A 21,455-nucleotide genomic window follows, 5' to 3' on the forward strand; every position below is an offset into this window, starting at 1 on the left:
CGGCCAGGGAAGTTAGTATACGTTGAAAAACATTGCTGAAGGTTTGTGCACAAAGCGTGCTGAATTGAACTTCCTTGGTAGGGTTGGTTGTTTATCAAAGGAAGTCCAAACCAAGGACCTACCCTGAGCTCCACATGACATAATTAGAGAACTATTCAGGCCATGTTCATTTTCTTCTTGTATGCAGATAGACCCTTATTTTTTACTGTTTATCTGAGATACGTGAATGTAAAGTACTTCTACATATGTATGTCTAATGAATCACCAACGTGGTCAAACCTGAATGTAAAGTAGTTCTAAGTATGGCTAATAAGTCACCAACATGGGTAAATACGAGTGTAAGATAGTCCAATATAAATAAGTCTTGTGAGTCGTAAACAAGAATAAATAAATGAAGAATTCACGACTAAGGATAATGAGTAACTGAAAATACTAAAAAAACAATTAACGACTAAATTAGTTGTTGTTCTTGGCGCGAGTAATGAATTTTACGACAACTAATCTCAATTATCATATCAATAAATCAATCATATGGTGACTAGTCGTGATAATTTCCATGATTAAAACTAACCTTTAGTCGTTAGTCGTAATGTCATGAGATTAGTCGTTGGTCGTGATTGAAGTTTTGCCGAACTCTTAATAAAGGAAGGTTGCTATTCTTACCTTGAGTATTAATTTTGGCCTTCTCTTGACAGAGCAAGGTGATAAAATAGATGTATACGGAATGGCAGAGAATCATCTACAAATTTGTGCCACTATGGAAAGAAATAATAGTGAAATTGATGTTTATGAGAAAAAATGGACTCCTTAGAAATGACCAGAAAATGCCTTTCCCAAATGGGGTTTCTTTGTAAATAAATAAAGCAAAAACTCACATCAGGAATCTGCTTAAATATATTTTCAAAACTTTATTTTTAATATTTTGAATTTATTAACTTTATGTGATATAAAAAAAAAGTGATAAAAATCATGAAGAATGGTCAAATACAGAAGAAATTTTAAAAACTTTACAAATTTCCCACCTCCCAAAGAAAATAAGAATTTAATGTAGATTCAAGATGAGAATTTCATTATGTCTTATTAAATCTTTCCCCATGCTTAGCAGATTTTTTCACTGATTGTTATAAAGATATTGTATTCTTCTTATTATGAATAGGATAGAATAATAAGTTTCTTTTACGAGTAGGCTACTGTTGCTGACATGAAAGTGCCTAAGGAAGGTTTCATTGAATTCAGAATTTTTTTATTTTATTAGTTTGAAAAATTAAATTAAATTTCAGGTACTCAATAGATGAAAAAGGAATACGAATGAGTGAAATGGATTTTGACGCTCCCGTGAAGTTAATGTTTCCAAATGGCATTCCAGGTATATAAAGTTTACACGTAATTATAATAAACTTGTGTATAATAAATTATAAACTTCGTCGAAATAAAACGATTTTAAAATTCAATTGCAGATACATGGATAGATAATCCTGATTTTAGCAATTATCTTTCAAAACTTGGCCTCTATAATGTTAGCAAATTATGTAAGTAAATTATCAAATACCTATAACCTACATAGGCTAAAGAATTATTAAGAATTATAAACAACTTAACAATCTCGCCAAACGTAAATACTAAGCCTTTAAACATAATGTAAACTATGAAATACTAATTTCTATGTTATGATATTATCTATTTCTGAGTGCTTCTCCGTTTTGTCTTCTTGGAATCCCAAAGCGTATTAACTAGGTAAAGGTAAGATTTTAACTTTTGCATCACTTGAGTCTAGTGCATTTTCCAATACAAATCTTTTAGTAAAAATTGAAATGGTATTATTAATCGCTCAGCTACCCTGCATAAGAAACTTTTCCTAGTAACTTAAAAGTTACTGAACACCATAGAAAAGGATGTACCCAATGTGGATTGTACGAGATAAAAATACAGTCCCTAAATTGTAGGTTGAAGAGGGTAGTAATTAACCCTCTGAATCTACTAAGACCTGAAAGATGTTTGTGGCTCCTCATGTGTTACTGTTTGTGTTGTTTTGTAAAGCTTACATTATTCGCAAACATGAATAACCTTTGCAAGTCCTACATATACTTTGTTGATGAGTTGAAAGATACTTTTGCAGGGACCCCAGGTACCCTGAAGAGAATCCTACTTCCTCCTAAGGGATGTATCAGAATATAAAGGCAACGGAGAGTAGAATTTTGTAATCATGTGACCATAAGTAAACGCCTTAGTTTTAGACATAAAATATATGTTCTAAAAGAGCCATCTGAACTAGCTAAATAAGAAGGATCTTTTTTTTAAATGCAAAGTATATAAATGAATTTAGTAGATATTCATTTAAAATAAAAATTTTAACTTATTTTTTATTGTTTTAGGTAAAGAATTAGATCATTTAAGTTCAGAAAAAGCTTCAATTCTAAATCAGACCCAAGAATTAGCTTTTGCCAATTATAAAACGTTCATACAAACTGCAGAATGTTCTAGAGAAATTTTCCAACAAGTAATCTCATTCATACTGTTCATTATTTTTATAAGATTAGGGTCATTTAAATTTAAAAAAAAGTTTTCTTTAATAGTTTCAGAAATGTGAACAATCTTTAGAATCATTGGTCCAAGGTGTGCCAAAATTTAGTGAAGAATGCGAGGAATTTGTACGTCGTTGTGGCCAGATAAAAGCTGAACGACAAGTAAACAGTATTACTCTGGCTCGACATTCATCCATACTTCAGCTACTAGAGGTCCCTCAGTTAATGGATACGGCCGTCAGAGAAGGATTGTACGATGAAGCACTTTCATTAGCTTCATATATTCGCCGTTTAGCTACTTTACAACCTAATATTCCAGTTATAAAGGTAGAAGTATTTTAGAGTATTGTTCATCGATTTTGGTGACTCACTCCAAAAGGAAGAAAGAATATTGCCAATTTCAGTCATTTTTTTTTCAGCTTAGCTTTCGACCTAGGGACTAGTCATCTTCAGAGCTAAAGCTATTAAAAATTTTGTTGTTTACATTGTTATTTCTATCGATTTGATTTAAAAATGTAAAAGATATAATTTTTAATAATCCGTGAAGTTGACCTAATCCATGGTTCGAAAGCTTGGCAAAAAATAGAAAATGAATTTTGAAATTTGCAATAATCTTTCTTCCTTTGTAGAAGCAATTTTTAAATTTAATCAGAAACAAAAAGTAGAATTTGAATTGATGACTTTTTGGAGGGTAGAAATTATGCTCAGAGATTGATGCTTGTTGGGCAACGTTGACTAAACGATTAATCTGGGAACTACATGGAGAATTACAATTACCCAGATGCCTTCAAGTTGTAGGCGTTTTAAGAAGAATGGGTGTGATGACGGACGCTGAATTAAGGCTTAAATTCTTACATGCTAGAGATTCATCATTCTATAACCTTATTTCAAGAATCCCCAATGAACAACGTAAATAGTTTAGTATTAATTCATTTTATGTATAACTTTAAAAGTAGTATATAATAATAACAGATTTATTTCGTTGTAGGAACTCAGCGATTGAACAAGATCATTGAAGTGTACAGAACACAGCTATTTAATATAATTACTCAGTATAGAGCCGTGTTTCCTGAACAGGACTCTATCTTGACGACCAGTAAACAACATTTTAACGAATACCCTGTTTTACACGAGTGGATAAATAATAAGGTATATGTTCCGATCGAAGATCCTGTACCAAACCTAACATCTTATTATTTGAAGAGTAGATGAACCCTCCACTATCACGAACTGTAACATACACCTTTTCTTTTCCTGATACACCCGGTTTACGAAACCATTTAAAATGAGTTTTTGTACCTACTTATTATTTTTCTTAAAACCCAATTACTTTAGTCGTATTTATTAATTTCACCCAAACAGGTTTGCGAATTAATCTCAGCCGTGGAACGTGAAGCCGGCGAAGGTAGATGCGACGTTTCATCTATAGAACAAGTAATGTACCTAGGACAGTCTTTGGGCCGAGTAGGTGTAGACGTTCGAGGACTAGCTGGGCCAGTATTTTCACGATCTCTGTGTCGTATGGTTGGATCACAGCTATCAGCCGCCGATCATAGATTTGTGGCCGATATGGATAAATTTTCTTTGGAAAGTGTTAAAGGAGTGGCCACGGTATCCCCATCATTTATATCTCATTTAACGTCAACCGTACAGCCAACAACAACGGCAGAACCGCAGCATCATTTGAAGGTGAATTTTCTTTTTCTAAACTTAATTATTTTTAGATCACTTACCTTGTTAATTATTCACTTCTTCTTCTCATTTTTTTTTTTCAGTGTGAGGTGTCTAACGTTGAGTACTATCCATTGGCCAGATATACAAATAGTCTGTTGTCAGTTCTAAATCAATTAAGACTTTGCGCCCCTCTGTGTCTAGCTCAACCTGTGACTGATATGTTACAGCAAAGCTTACAATCAGTTGCCAGCTCTATAGCTCAGTTTTACACTAGGGTAATTAATTGCTATTTCTTTAACTGCTGATTTTAAAGCTTGAAAAAGAAACTTTGGGAAGACAGTATTAAGGCTTGAGTTACACGAGCCTAATAAATACGCCCATCACCTTGTTTATACACTGGATGGAGAACCGTTCAATTTTTTTTTATTTACTTATCCAATAGTAAAAATTAACTGAATATGTACATATTTTGTACTCAAAATAATTTAAAAACTGCTAGAGGAAATCGTGAACATTTTCACACTAGATACATGTTGATACATGAAAGGTTACTAACTACATGTAGTTGGTAGATGCATTTGCAATATCTTTTATACAACTACTAATTGTAGTTACGACTTGAATAACTACTTATTATAAAGATAATTTATCTTCACAAGCAATTTTAATTACATTTTTGTTGATAATTTTAACTACATCTTAATGAAACATTAGTTTACAAGTACTTGCAACTAAATTTTGCCTAACTGTGATTGAAGGTAGTTAGTTTACCTCTTTAACTAGTTCACAAACACTACAAAACAAATTTATGTAATTTTTAGTTCATTGTTACGCCTTTAATTCAATAGCGAGTTATTACATCTCTTTACATACCTTAATTTTATTTGTTAAATACGTAGTCAAATCCTATTATGTTCTTAATAGCAGCCGTTTTGTCCATAATAAGAACATTTAAGTTGAAATATGTATGGCAATTCAATCCCTGGAGTATTCAGCTATTGTTAATAATTTTCCAGGAGCAACAAGCAATGAGCGCTGAAGAACGTGATCTACTGACCAAAATGGTTGTCTGCTTCAATGACTATCTAGTACCTTATATACAAAGATGTCTACAGTCAGTATATTCACCGGCCGAAATATCATTCTTCTTGTCGGTACCAGTTTTCAAATTACAAGAGAAAGTATGTAAATACATAGTATTTAAATAAATTTAAAACTTGAGCCTTAGTAAAATAATTTAAATTTTCTATCTTTCAGGGCTTAACCTTTTTCAATATGGCTAAAATATCATCACCTGTACAGCATCTTTTACCAGTAATTAAATTAGATTTATCTAATTCACAATATTTGGACGATATTTCAAAAGAGGTACAACCAACAGAAGTGGAGGGTGATGCTAAAATTGCTCAAGGAGAAAGAGCAATAGTAACATGAAGAAATAGCGATGGTGTTTTGAAGAAAAAAGAAATTTAATATAGGCTAACATCTTTAAAAATACGCAGTCATTTTGTATAAATGTATATTTAAAATGTAAATAAATATATTCTTTTTTAAAAAAATCTAAATTTATGGAAACCTTACGTTTTGTTGCTTATATAAATGCCGTATGAATTGCATGTTTTTGATCACTTTCCCTGGGAGGAATCAAACCGATATTATTATGTTTAGCTGTTTTTTTCTAAAATTCACGTTTTTCTTGAATCTGACAATAGAATTTGTTAGAAAATTTAGTCAGAATTTATTATGAAAACCACTTTAAAAGTTTGAACGTGTATTCCGAATGTCGTGAAGAAAATCATTAGATAATTTACTGGGACATCTAACAAATGTCTGCACTACGGTTGTTTTCGTTAAAAGAACATTATAAAACTATTTAAAAGAGACTTATTGATACAAAACTCACTTGTTTATTCTTAGAAGTAAAACCCGCTTAACGTCAATAACTCAATTCCCATTTTGTACCAAAAGTTGTTTTGGAGTATATTCAATACAAGCTGCTTTCTTTTACCTGCTCATCTGCAGTACGTTTTATCCTCCAAAAAATTAACCATAGTTTGAAATAAGTTTCAAACTGCATTTTATTCATTTTCGAGGCAGCCTGACACGAAGTGTGTGGTGGGTTCTTGCATTATCATGCTGCAGAAGTACTTTTCCTCTATTGATTAAAAAAGGTACTATGTTCTACGAAAGGTTCTTTCTACGACTAGTACGAATCTAATTCAACTGTGTTGAACTGTGTTCAGGGAGATAGCACGCACGTCTATCAGGATCTGAGTGAAGAAGTCTTTTCCAGAATTGGCTAGAGAGGATTGTAGTCAAAAGTCCAGCCAGGCATAAAAGCTCTTCAAAAGGGCCTTCACAGGTGGCAGGGAACCCCAGAAAAGACGAAAGATCAGAACAGAGATAATAGCGCTTCCGCATGATCTACGACCACACAAGGGAACACCTTATCGGCACAAATGAAAGTAAAAAACACAAGCTAGAAACTTAATTTTAAACCTAGCTACTGCTACCTCTTCAAAACGCTATCTATCCTGGAAATTATAGTTTTGGCCATGTAAATAGCAACAAAAATTTCACAAAACCTTAAGAAAATTCTTAGTAACTACTCGACCAACAGGTGAGTGTCCAGCAAGGAACATTTTTGGAAAAAGAATTCTTACATTCTGGCACAAAGGATAGCATTTTTACTTCTCCAAGTTTTATTAAAAGTAGACTCAGGATGTTCTGCGATGAAAGAGGCGAGTATTATGCAACTCAGTTCTTGCAATCACTTGCATTGCGATCCCCAATAGCAGAGTACAATAACTTTTCGAGAAAACCTGAGACCGAAACATGGTTAAGTCGCTATTAAAAAAAATATACAAAATAAAACTTCTAACTGCACAGCATTTTTTTCTGTTAGTTTTTTTTTTTATTGGAAAACTGAAATCAACTAATTTGAATAAATAAACAAAACTAATAAAATTAAAAACTCATAATTTAATGCAAAGAAAATACTGTTATTTTATTTTTGGTTTTTTCCAATTTAATGCAATTAAATAATTCGTTTTCTTTCCTTTTACAAGATGGACAAGGAAGATAAATTAAAACATATTTGCTTAAAATTAACACTTATTTACAATAAACCTTTTCTTTTTTCATAAACGAGAATTATGTTGTAAGCTAATAGTCATTTATATGTATAAAAAAAATAATAAATCTAAATCCGTAGGATTTACCAAGTAAACTCTCAAAATAAGTATGACGTTTTTAGGTTTATTGAAAGATTAATTTCCTAATCATCTGTCGATTTTATACGTCGGAGCATGCAAGTGTTTTTACGGGTTTTGATCGGTTTCAGATTTACATCCCATAAGCAGAAGTTGATCCATCAGTTTAATGTAGTAAATTTGATAACCATTATTTTCCCATCTCACACTTCACTCAATGTCTTACATTTGCTGACTCAAAATGTTTAAAACTGCAACATAATAGGAACTCGAAATACTCTACAACAAACTGAATAATCCATCTCTGATGGTCATCGATGTAAATACGAAACCGGTCAATCACAGAAACAGATATGTGTATTTCGACGTATGAGACTAACCATATATTCAACTTATTTACTTACTTGGCTTGGGATGCTAGTTATGAAATAATACAGTACGAATATGCTCCGTTAGAATGAAAGACCATTAGCTTTTTAGGGCTCGCTTAACAGTAGTCCTCACACACTGTGGCCCAACACTCAGTACTCTCCCAGAAAAATGAAGCTTTTCTAAAGTAAATCCTAGGATTATAAATGAAATGCCTTAATAAAGAACTTTATACATAATAAACTTCAAAAAATAAATTAACTGAATAAAAACATATTTACGATTTTTTTTACTTTATTTTTGTAGTTATGTGATGATTTTCGTTTTTGTTTGAAAGACTTTCCAAAATATAATATAATGTTAATATTTGTTTTCTTAACAGGTTAAGCTGTATTTTTTTATTTTATTCTTTTAAAGACAAACACTTTAAATCAATAATTAATTTTCACGTATTCAACAAACTACACATCACATTTACATATTTACATTCTGAGAAAAACAAAAAAATTATATATATAATATTATGTATATCTAGAGAAGGGATTATATCACGTTATGAGCATACACAATTCCAAAAATGAAGAACTTAATAACAGGCCACTGATTTACGTCGCATTTCTTCCAAATCTTCCCTGAAAAAAAAAAAACATTTATGTAACAACTTCTTTACGTTCTTTAGTTGTAAAAATTATTTATATTCCATAATGATATGATTTCTTCCATGAAATTGTTTCTTGAACTAAACCAACAACCGAGAAGGGTACAGTAAGGTTTTCTATCAGATGTTCACCCAAGATCAGGCAACCAAAGATCCATGGTATTAAATTGAATAAAAATTACAAAAGTAAAATAAATTAATGTAAATAAAACTAATAACGAAAAAATTTATTTAAACTCATTATACCTACTCTTTATTTATTTATTTTTTTTAAGTATTTCTAAATTTACTTCTTTCGATTCTAATACAAAGAATTATTTTAATCATAGTCCCCAATAAATTTTATTTCTTATTTAATTGACAAAAAAAAGAAAAAAAGAAGTTAAAGTTATGGCAGAAAACCGTCTTCAGAAATTTTTCAAACTATACATATGATCTGTACAAAAAATACATTTAGCCAAATTTGGAAAATTATGCTGTTAAAACAATTTCTTATTTAAATTTACTTCTTGAAATCATTTCTTTGAATGAATCACGTAGTAGAGTTTATTGCGACTATAGGTTAAATTTTGAATTTGTTAATGCCGTTAAATTGATTACAAATTTGGAGACTAAAATGAGAAACTGCACCATATTCAGGCTCGAGCTAGTTGATCTCACGTAAGAAGTAAAGTCAAATAAGATATAATTTAAGCAGCTTTTCGACGAAACAATTTTCTAACAATATAATTTTATAAATTTAGTAAGATATATTTGTGTAAATTATATTGTAATGTAAAACGTCTGTGGAGGATTGGCTTTAGGGCGAAATGATTCCTTATTTTGTCAATTAAGTGAAAAGTAAAATACATTGCATACTATTTTTATCTACTTTTTTAGATAGAATTGTATCCCAGTGCAGTACATTTTTCTTTATAACATAATATATTTTTATTATTGGTTTCCCCTTAGTTTCAAAGGTCACCATCCAAAGGCGGTCCTTCTATCAATCTTTGTCTGTCCATAAAAATAAATAATACGATCCTATAGTTTTATTTTACAAATTTCGCTCGTATCATTCATTAAGAACGTTATTGAAAAGAAAAGAAAAATAAAAACATAAGAAAATGTGATTTGCATCGCAAAACCAAAGATATTATTCAGCCCAGGAAACAAATCATTTCTGAAATGGAGTATGACTGGGAGGACTATTTTGTTTTTTAAGTAGTGCGGCCTGCCTACATTTCAAATAATATGCAAGTGACCTTTTGGATAAAAAGGTTGCTCAGGCTAGCCCTAGAGTGGAACATGACGTGGGTCCTTTTTTTCCAAGATAATGGGGCACAAAAAAAAAAAAAAAAGAGAAGTTTATCGTACCAATTCATTAAAAAGGTCCATTGGATAGAAAGCCTACTTTATGAGGCCCGAAGTTTTACTTTCTGATCGTTGTGATAGAAGATCTTCTCTAATTTCAGCTTGTCAGAGCTCTCATACCACAAACGAGAGAGAGAACCGCCAAATAAGGAAATAAGAGCCCCGTTTACGCTTATTCATGACATCGCCTGTATAGGAAATCTAAAGTTAACCACAATCCCATCATGAGATTTAAATAAGAATTTACAAAAATCCTAATAAAACGATAAATATTAAGAAGCAGAAATAGAATGACACAATTTTTACCAATAAACTGTTGTAAGTAAGTAAAGTAATCGCCTATTTTTTTCAGGCGGGGCTTAACGTCCAACTACCATTTACTAGGTGTCGTGGGCGGAGGCGACTAGAAAACGTACTTTACTATTTCTCATTTAACCATTAAATAAAATCCAAGGCCAAGACCGGGAATCGAACCCAGTACCACAATGCATAATTCGTAATTATAGTGAACATTTCAGGGCGGAGGACATAATTGGACCCTCAGAGGTGTATCAATATAAAGAAATTGATGTCCTAAATGGACGGAAACTTGAAACTCTGCTATTCATTTGTACTTCTTGGAAAGCAAAAACTACATAAACTGTTGTATCTGCGACTTTAAATCAATGACTTAGAAACTTCACAACAATAATACTACATAATTTCACTTTTCATGTAATAAAGCATTTGAAAGAAGACAGAAAAAATATAAATATTTTTAAACTAAATACAATTTTAATCAATGTAAACATTGACAGCACGATAGCGGACATAATTAGATAATCGTCAGGTCAGGATGAATCAAGTTATTTTACGAAAACAATAAATCCAAAAAAACTGAGCATTCATTGAGTAAAATTCGGTTGAGAGATTTTATCCCAATTTCCGGTCCAAGCTTACACACTGACTATAAGTTTTAGTTTTCAGCATCATTTTAAGATAACTAGGATGGCAAGTGTTCTAAAAATGAACTTTCCACAAACATAAAAAACACCGATTTTCATGAAAATGTCAAGTATTGGAAATGTTTATTTTTTTTTATAAATCATGTAAATAATAAAGAGAAATAGTACTATTTTTACAGGTTTTATTCACTTCCCCAAAACCCCCCCGCGTATTTTCTTTTTTCAACAATTGAGCCAGGTATGAAAAATTTTCAGATAAAAACTGAATAATAATGTTTCTCCCCAAGTAACATGTCTTACGTTACGTTATTTTGTTTAACCAAATCACGCTCCCAAAAAACATTTTCAAAATTAAAAAAAGTTAATCAGAAAATAAATTGTTTCCTCACATGACATCTTCCGGTAAACTTCCTTTATGAACTTCCTGATTGTAGGTTATTACTGATAGCATACATAGAGTTTTCAGTGTTGGCCCTGAAACATAAACAAAAAAATATCTTTAACAAAGAGAATACAACGAAAGAAACACTTGCTAGTTTATAATTTTTAAAAAATTTCACAGGAATAACTGTAAAGATATGTATAGGAAGTAAAAAAGCTGTAAGGCTTATTGAAGAAAACGAGGTAGGTTCAAAGATCTGTGTAAAATCGTTGATTCTATCCACCGTAGCATGAACCCTAACAGGTATCGGACTTTCACCCACCATCAGAAGTAGATTATTCAGTTTGGTGTAGAGAATTTCACTTCCCATATGTTTCCGTATCATAGTACACTGCTGGACTCAACTAAATCCCTGAAACCGGTCGTCGACAAAGTATGAGCTCCAACGAGACAAATCAATTAACAGGATTAATTACTGTTATTTATCCAAATTTAAAAACTATTCAATATCACTTCTAGTATCAAAAAAACAGCATTTCAAGAGTACGTTCAACTTTTGTATAACGATTATTGTTTATTATTAAAAAAATAAAAATAAATAAACTTTTCCAAAAACATTTTTTTAACCTGTAAAGTTATTATTGTTTACAAAACTTCCATCTAAAGAGCATAATCGTTAAATGTAAGAGTTTTACCAAGCTAGCTACAGTTTTTCAAGCTGAGCTAGCTGCAATTAGGTTCTGCACTACCGAGATTAAAAAGCGAGGAATTATTAATTCCAAGGTCGTAATTTTCTCGGATAGTCAGGTTGCTCTACGGGCAATTAGTTCCTACCAGGTCAACTCAAGGCTGGTCTGGGACTGTCTGGGTGCCCTGAAGGAAATTAGTGACCAAAATAAGGTCTTTCTGGTGTGGGTACCTGGTCATTCAGGATATAAAGGAAACGAAGTGGCAGACTTATTGGCCCGGGAAGGCTCTGCGGGACACTTCGTTGGCCCGGAGCCCTGTTTTGGGGTTTCGAAGTGTGTCAAGACTGCGGCCATTAATTTGTGGGTGCAGAGTAGGTCTCAGGAGTGGTGGCTGGCCACCACTGGACAGAGACAGGCGAAGGAGTTCATCAGAGGCTATTCGCCGAGGCTGACTGCAGAAGTAATCCGTCAAGGCCGGGGGGCTATAAGGATAATTGTAGGCTTATTAACTGGCCACTGCAGACTCAGGAAACACATGCATCGCATAGGCCTGGCAGATGACAGCCTTTGTAGGTTCTGCCAGGAAGAAGAGGAAACTGCACTGCACCTGTTGTGTCAGTGTGAGGGGCTTGTATGGCTAAGGATGTTACTTCTCGGGGAGGAAAAACCAATGCCTGAGAGCTTTACCCAGGAGTCACTCTCCAGAATTAAGAGTCTAATTAAACGGACGGGTCTGGAGGGTGAGCTCTAAAGTCGGGGAGCCACAATAGATCCAAAGGGGTCGCAGTGGCGTAGGCCTTGAGGCCGCCCTAATTTCATCTTATCTTATCTTATCTTAAGAGTTTTACCAACTGTATGGCGTTAGTAAGAATTAACATTTGTCAAAAATAAGAATCTGAAGAAAAAATTGTAAGTGAGAATATGGAGAATCGTGTGAGGGTTAATACTAATTTTTGTTTCAAAATTTACAATTATCAAAACAACAAATTACAAAAATTCAATGGAATTCAATTAGATTCAAGAATGTAATAGAACTAAGTAGGAAAAATTTTAAAAACTAATACAAAAATCAACTAAATCCTTATTGAATTAAAATTGATATCCTTAAAATTTGTTATATCTTTTTTCTTCTTTTTTTTAAAGATAGCAGTTTTTATACTTACTAAGATCAAGCACATGTAGATCATCGTGGTCCATTAACAACATCTCTTGGGCCATTTCGTTTGTATCCTCCTCGGCCAAACAAATTGGATTTGGGCTAAAAAATATTTAACAAATTTTATAAGATGGTAGATTTGATAGACGAATTTTAAATAGCCACAATATCTTGTCAGAAACAATAAATAATTACATATTAAATCAGTTTTTTTTATTTTATAAAGTAAATAAAGAACCTATTGCTAACGAGAAAAATTCTCCAAATTGAGTTTTCCACCGGGAATATCTGTTTTGGACCCCTCGTCTGGGAAAGTGTTCTTTTTTTAATAAAGAAAATTGTTTAGTGTTCAGGTATGTGGAACCTTTATAATCCAAAGAGCAATTTGCAATTTTTTGGAAGTTTGGGGTGCTTCATAAATTACCAAAAAGTCCCAAACCTCTAAGAACAATCATTTTTTAATTTCTCTGAAACAGGGTTTTCATGGAGACTATTGACGCTTTATTGGAGTTCTATAAAAAGAATGAATTAAGCTTTCTTATTGTGATATCTCGTTACCTGCAACACTTTCCATAACCGGATGAATGTAAGAAGTTCCTAGGAAGAGAAAATCTAAGTACTAGCTGCAGGGTTCGAATAGAAGTTGACCTTAACACACCCTAAATTAAAAAACAGTATGCACTAAAATACTGGCATCGGTTTGTATTGTAATAGCGAAGTATCAATGCTTCCACAGAGTTCAGGAATTCTAAGTAACTCTCTGTAAGGGAAAACTTAACTGAAAAAACTAAAATGCCTGTTTCTTGAAGAGAGCGAAACGTGTTACCTTCGAACAAGTGTAAAGGTCGAAGATGGATAGCGATCATATTTTACTACAAATTTCTCTAAGATATATACTTTAAAAAACTCAAAACCCTTAATTAGGAAACGAACCCGGTACCAAGATTCATTTTAGCTTTACGCTCTTCGCCTCTAACCACTCTGCTACCACTACGCATTGAACTGAAAGTAAAAAAGCTAAATATAGAGTGCATTGATGATTTTTGGTGAATATTGATGAAAATTTGGTGAACAGTTATGATGATATACTCGTAGCTCTACATTAAACTTCACAAACTTTTTTTATAATACCCTGAAGAAGGTAGTAAAAATTACCGAAACGTTGGTATAAAGCAAAAAAGTTGTTTTTATTTAAGACCGCACCTCGATATTCACCAAAAATCATCTATCAACAACGGGTCGAAAAAACCATAACCATCATAGAGTGCATTGTTTTCTGGTTTTAAGCGGAAACAAATAATTCTTCAGCCGATTATAATGAGCAATTGAAAAAAAATTATCAAATATATTATACAATAATATTAATGAATATGATTTTTTTTAAAAAAAATATTGTTTTAAATAATGATATATTAAACCAAAAAATAAAAAAGAATTATTATTCATTTATCTGGTTCGTAATGATCAAAATGACTCGAATTTTTAAAACTGCTCTAACTCATTTTTAACTCCATCTACAGATAACGAAAAGCGACAAAATTGGCAAAAACAAATATCCAACACTTAGATTTAATGAGTTTTGCTGCGCTTAAATATTCTCGCTTAACTTATCCTTTTGAATTGTAGCACTAGAAACATGTCTTTTTAAAGGCAGAATGCACACAATAACAAAATGGCTGGCTACCACAAATGGCTAATACAAATGAATTCAAAGAGAAAAAAAGAATCGAGCTAAACGCCTCCTCTAGAGATGTTAGAAATTGCTAGCGCAAATGCCAACCACATGGCCAAATCTTTTATTGAAACGCACAGAGGAAAACCCTCTCTCATTTCCATTTCTAACTTGGCTATCCGCAAAGCCATCCTTTAAATTTAGTAAAAAAGAATGATATTTTTTCAACAATAGTCATTAAACAGCACTCAGACTTTTGAGTTTAAAACAATTTCATTAACGAAAACAAATTTTCTTATTAAATTCAAACAATGAAAATAAAGAAACTTGAGTTTTCAAATAACAATTTCCAGATTACATCATACACATTCAACGCAAGAAAACCTCACCTTGTGCCTCCAAAGAGATACATCTTATCGTAGATCACGATGCATACTTGTCTTCTACGTTTCTTCGGACTTAATCCCAGCGTTGTTACCAGTCTCCATGTACTTGTTAGGGGACAAAAACTATACATATCGTTGTAGTGTTCGTTTAATATCCCATTGAATCCTCCAAATATGTATAGATTGTTTTTATACAGAACTGAAAATAAGAATCAGATGTTACCATTTAATTGCAATTATGAATAAAATAGTTATTTCTTTAGTAGTAATTATTAGTTTTACAGGTAATTATAATTTATACAGATCCTCAAAAAAATAATAGACCAAAAAATTGCAATAAAGCACAAACTTCAATAGAAAAAAGTTTATTTCTACAAGAACCATCTGGAGCTCTGAATTAGAGTCAGACAGGAAAATTTCATGGAAATAATGAACGATAATAACTGTGGTTATGCAAATCAGATCATAATAATACATTTTACATTTTGTAATTATTATTGTTGCAACGTAGAAGAACTTAATTATTTTTATTTCTACCTCAGACATAAAATAAAGTTCACATTTAAAGAATAACTTATAATAAAAAACAAAAGAAAAAAGAATACACGGAAGAAAACGAAACAATAACAAAAGGAAAAACTACTGGACGAAAACTATTCAACTAAACTAAACTACTAAACAATTCCTATTTTCTATTAATAAATCGAATTTTAAATATAAAGATTAAAACTTTTAGAAACTTATAAGAAATAGTTGAAACAAAATAAACAACCATCTTACAACAGCTTTAGAACCAGGTTTCTATAAAATAACCATAAATGAACAGCTTTGTAGTGAAATAAAAATTTAATTTAGATAACTATCACGAATGCTCAGATGAATGCAGAGATGTCAATAGGAGAAATGTTTCTAGTAAAGCTAATAAGATGTCTACAGGTATCATCTCGCAAATTGAGCATTACAAAAATAAGTGAAAGGAATTTTCAAAATTATCTTTATAACAAATAAACAAAGTCCTTAGCCGTAAACTTTAGATAATAACCATTGATGAGTACAATTTGGGTCAATAGTTTGCTAGAAGTGCTTAACTGAAGCCTAGTGCTGCAAGTCAGCGATGGAGTCGAAAAAAAGGAATTTCTAGTAACACTTAGCACTACAGAATTTTTCAAAGGGTTGATTAGAAGTAGAAGATTAGATTAGTTTGAAGAACTTTCAAGAATAATTAAACGGACTTGAAACGGCGATTACCAACAAAGCACTTGTTGCCTTCATTACCCGTCCCACTACTAATCTAACTGATGTTGACAGATACTTTAATAATTCAAGGATACTTACACGCAGAATGACTTCTTCTACCAATCGGTAATTCCCCTTTTGTCTCTGGTTTATGCCATGTCATGGTACTTGTATCCAAATAAACAATTTCATTAGGATAATAATCTGATTCAGAGCTATGAGGTCCAGCTGAATCCGATCTCCCACCAAATATGTACATCCTATTTCCAATGGCGGTTCCAGTATGGAAATCTCTGTAATCAGGAGGTGAACCCTGGAAAAAAAGAAGAATGTAATTGACTCTCTATCTCCTATTGGTGTCCCAAAGGGCTAGGTACTTCTACTAGGCCATATGAAAAGTACCTAAAGCCCGTGATTGAAGGATACCTCTGAATCTCACCAGATAACTTGGTGAATTGAGAATACTGCAAAATGAATGATTTCACCAGAACAGGGGGCTGGCACTTACACTTACAGATGCTATGCGATTCTACAAAAAAAGACTAAAACATACCTGCGTAACCACGTAAGTCCAATGCATGGTTAACAAGTCAAGGGCATAAACTTCTTGGGAATATCTTTCAAATTCTTCCTCGTATCCACCGAATATATACATACTATTTCCAATAATACAAGCTGAATGGCCATCTCTTGAACAGGGGAGAACACCAGTAGTCGTTGGGCAAGACCACAACCAAGTCTCTATAAACAAAAATCACAAATACTAACTAGAAGGTGATAGCTAAATGTACTTTATCAAATAATACTTAAATTAGTCAAAGCAGTTATACTGCATGGTGTTGGAGGGCATACAGAACAATATCATTGGGACAAGGAACTTCTCTGATAGTAAGGCCCTATAGGTTCTAGCTAAACCCAACAGGGGTTCAAAGTCTGTAGAAGAACACAGAAAACGTTTTGATCAGCTAGCTCAGGAAAAGATAGTTAAACTTTTCTGGATCCTAGCTTATTCGGGGATTGTGAGCAGTGAAAGAATTGATAAACCAACAGGGAAGGGTCTAGTACTTATTCTGTGCAATCTCGACATGACTTCTTAAGTAGAGGCTGGGGTACTGAAGAGATTTTGGGTGGTGATGAGAGGTCATCGGAACGCGCTAAGAGATTTATAAGGTCAAAATACAAGACACTACAAGAGGTACTTGATGTATCTGGGAAAGTATCATTTAAAGGTTCTGGTGATGTTGATGACTAGGTTTGCTTTTGTGGCTGCTTACCTGAAAACCACTAGAAGAGAGATCAACACCATCTGTACATGGTGCAAGAAGTGGATGCGAGAGACCATCATACTGTTAGTATCTGTACTTTATTTTGCACAAATTTTCAAAAGGATTGAGATTCTCTAGACTCTGGATCATTAAGAAAATTGAAAGAAGACTAAGATAAGACAGAAAGATTTACGAACGAGGTTCAAGATCGTTTCGAGATGTTCATGACATCTCTTACTATAAACTGCTGAACATCCTAGCACTAGGGCAAGGATTTGTAGAGTTCAAGTGAGCAAATGGATTATAAGAAAAGATCGATAACACTTCATTTAGTAAAAGAAAAAATTTGTACTTATATTATTATTTTTAACGGAAATCCTCACTGTCATGACTCGTAGTCACAAAGAAGTTTATTTAGAAAAAGGTTAAGCAACCATCAAGTACAATCATGCTTTTGTGTTCTTAAAGACCCTTTATAGGTTAAAAACCTTAATAACTAATACCTAAAATAAGTGAGATGTCCCTACAGGAAATAAAGGAATTCAAAGAAAATGATTGATAATTTAATAGCATGACATCGTGCACAATTAATATAGTACCAAATTAATATACGCCAATAAAATAAAAATCAGATCAAAAATACCTGTATCAAAACAGAATAGTCTATTACAAGCGGACTCATCGTTTCTGCCACCCCAGATGTAAATATTTTTACCAAATGACACTGCTGTATGACCGTATCTTTGAAATGGTGTAACCGCATATTGTGGGCTACCATTTTTTGGCCTTGGAAGCTGATGCCATTCTAGATAATCTAAACATTTGAAAAAATGTTAATAAAGTTCAAATGGGAGGAATGTTTTTCAAAATATTTTGCTAAATTCACATAAAAACTCATTATTAAAGTATGGTTAATTTCCAGGCGCCTGCCTGCAGTTTTTCAAAAGTATAATTAAATTATCTCAGGTACAAAAATAATAATAAAAATAAAAATGCATAATCTAATCCAAATAAAATGAAATTAAACACATCTTAACTTCGTTAAGCCTTTCTCAGCATTTTTGCCACGCGAACCAACAGTTTTCTTATAATTCATTCTACGGCAGAAGGAACTATTTACAACTTTATTTATTTACTTTATTATTTATGGCGTAGGGCCTTAGTTTCCTTAACTATCTTGATAAAGTAATAAAGAACATTAATCCTGACTTACTGATGTTCAATACATGAACGTCAATTGGTTCTTTCACTCTGTAGACTAATATTTCTTCGGTACAATACCCACCAAAAGTGTAAATTGTTTCACCAACGGCTGCAGCAGCATGATTCACCCTTCTTGGTCCAGTTTTTAAATGCGTTGTCCAATACATCTCGAATCTAGAAATTACCGAAACCACGTCTACTTTTACTACATAAAATATTACAATAAGTTGTGAATAGTATAAATAGTTTTCAGAACAAAAAGTTATTGATAAATGAACCAATTCAATAAAGGTACATACATAATAATCTAGATGAAGAAGAAAAATATATATATAACCATACTTTACACTCACCTGTTAAGTTAACATTGATTCCAAAACTGATCTTTCGTTTTTCACCGACTGAAGAAATTACTTGTTTTTTATTTTATTGTAACATTATTCATAAAATAAAGTACACAAGTATGATTCATATCGAGTCTATAGAGACACACACATTCGTTTGCATGAATAAATAAGAATCCTGGATATGTTGCTACCTTCTGGATGGTTATCTGTAATGTGCTGCTGGCCATTATAAAGTGGTTATTTGTAGAACTAATAAGAATTAGCAGTCAATGATGGGCACATTAAAAATTGAATTAAATCCTAAATGCAATTGATTAAATATTTTTTAAATTTTAATCATAATTTAATCGGCGAAATTAATCGTATTTTGACAACTAATTGGTGAACTAAATTTCAAATTTAATCGTTAATCAAAGTAACTTACCATATGACTTTTTCAACTAATGGTTCGGACCACGTTTTGGGGACGCCACCTTTCTGGAGTATCACCAACAAAAACTTTTCGATTAATTTATTCAGGCTTGGACTCACTAAACCAAGATAGGTCTACCCTTGTACTCACATATACCGTGTTGGTGACTCACTAGTCCTACATAGGACCATCTTATTATACACTCATTTTACGAGGGGTTAAACAAGGTTTTCTAAACTTCAATTTTAAAATATTTTAAGGTTTTACTACCTCTAAGTATTCGATTATTAAATTTCTAACCAAACTTCCAAGAAGAAAGAAAATCAATACACCAAAAGTGCAATTTTAAATAAATGCTTTTTCTGTAATTTACCATGAATTTGCCAAAAGGATTCATTTGAAGCTGATCTAATGGTGTATTTAAGCTTAAATGTCAGTTTGGCTTGTACTTATTGCTTAATTAATAGTTTGGTTCACAGGGAATGTGTCGCTATCTATCAACATTATTATTAAATTGATCACTTTTTTCTTTTTATTATGCAATTCTAAGTTACAATAAAATTCAATTATATTCGTAAATTATGGTAAGAAAAAGTCATGTGAGTGTTCATACAAGATTCTTTTCATGAGAAAGTAAAGTGAAACTGTCGAATATTGCTGAAAACGATCTTAACTCATGAAAAATTCGTGAAAATTGAGAATGATTTTTTCCGAATAATTTGATAGCATTATTTCTCAATAACTACGTAACATTGACATTACATCTAAAATCACAAAAAAAAAAAAAAGTAATAAAATATGAGAAAATAATAAAAGATTTAGAAAAATAAGTGAAAGGTATTGAAGCTCCATTGTTAATAAGCTTTGATCAGCCATAACTGGTTATCATTGAACGAGGCGTGATTACGCTAGAGATGGGCGTGATTGCACTGAAGGTGGGCGTGATTACTCTAGAGGTGGGCGAGACACGCCCACAGTCAGCAACCACACTGCATTGTGATTGGTCAATACTTTAAACGTAATTAAAACAATGAAATAATTAATTTAAAATTTTTTCCCAACGTTTCTCCCATAGGTATTTGATAAACTTTCGATTAAAGCAATAAAAAAAAAATCTCTTTAAAAATCCTATAAATAATATTTCTTTTGGAATAATACTTCATGTTTTGCACAATTATCGTTATCAGAAACAAAAAAACTTCAGAATTTGTGTTGTTTAATCATGAAATAGATAAAAGAGAAATGGGCATATTTTAGACTTGTAGGCCGCCATTAAATAGGCGGTAAGCTAATTTTACACTCCATCCGGTGGAGAACTCTGGTGGCAATTTTTGTAAACATAAATGCACTTTATACTTATACGTACATTTAAATGTATTGATGACTCACAAGACTTATATGACTATCTTACACTCATATTTAACCTTCTTGACGCCGCACTAGACTTATATAGGACCCTTATACTAACATAACCATATTGGTGACTCACTAGACTTATATAGGACCACCCTACACTCACATTTAACAATGTTGGTGACTCACTGGACATGTGTAGGACAACCTTTACATTCACATTTAACCATGTTCGTGACTCTCTAGACTTACATAGGACCACTTTACACTCACATTTAACCAAATTGGTGACTCACTAGACTTATATAGGACCACCCTACACTCACATTTAACAATGTTGGTGACTCACTGGACATATTAGGACAACTTTACATTCACATTTAACCATGTTGTGACTCTCTAGAATTACATAGGACCACTTTACACTCACATTTAACCATTTTGGTCACTCACTAGACCTATATAGGTACACCCTACACTTACATTTAACAATGGTGATGACTCACTAGACATATGTAGGACCACTCACACTCACACTCAAATGATTAAAATTAAATTTTCGTTTATTCCAATTGGAATTTAATTGATTAAATTTTTGCCCATCTCTGAGAGCAATTTACTC

At 32.3% G+C, this 21,455-nt stretch overlaps 2 protein-coding genes across 2 annotated transcripts; one reads left to right on the forward strand and one right to left on the reverse strand.

The window, feature by feature from the left end:
* Positions 1 to 1,169: 1,169 nt before the first annotated feature.
* Positions 1,170 to 5,755, forward strand: Cog8 (conserved oligomeric Golgi complex subunit 8). Its single transcript, XM_074116576.1, has 10 exons — positions 1,170 to 1,366; positions 1,458 to 1,529; positions 2,373 to 2,497; positions 2,574 to 2,849; positions 3,218 to 3,431; positions 3,511 to 3,671; positions 3,885 to 4,211; positions 4,298 to 4,471; positions 5,213 to 5,377; positions 5,454 to 5,755. The coding sequence occupies exons 1-10, from the start codon at positions 1,309 to 1,311 to the stop codon at positions 5,628 to 5,630; spliced, it is 1,749 nt and encodes a 582-aa protein (XP_073972677.1). The 5' UTR covers positions 1,170 to 1,308; the 3' UTR covers positions 5,631 to 5,755.
* Positions 5,756 to 7,158: 1,403 nt separating this feature from the next.
* Positions 7,159 to 19,274, reverse strand: LOC141448303 (kelch domain-containing protein 3). The gene is made up of 9 exons (XM_074116578.1): positions 19,075 to 19,274; positions 18,732 to 18,895; positions 18,162 to 18,332; positions 16,807 to 16,994; positions 16,353 to 16,566; positions 15,021 to 15,216; positions 12,967 to 13,061; positions 11,122 to 11,206; positions 7,159 to 8,409 (listed from the first exon to the last, which is right to left on the reverse strand). Exons 2-9 carry the CDS (start codon positions 18,886 to 18,888, stop codon positions 8,364 to 8,366), a joined length of 1,152 nt encoding a protein of 383 aa, XP_073972679.1. The 5' UTR covers positions 18,889 to 18,895; positions 19,075 to 19,274; the 3' UTR covers positions 7,159 to 8,363.
* Between the last annotated feature and the right edge of the window lie 2,181 nt (positions 19,275 to 21,455).

The sequence above is a fragment of the Rhodnius prolixus genome, unplaced genomic scaffold, assembly GCF_049639745.1.
Source record: "Rhodnius prolixus isolate KJV_2025 unplaced genomic scaffold, Rpr scaffold_19, whole genome shotgun sequence".
In the NCBI taxonomy this organism is placed as follows: Eukaryota; Metazoa; Arthropoda; class Insecta; order Hemiptera; family Reduviidae; genus Rhodnius; species Rhodnius prolixus.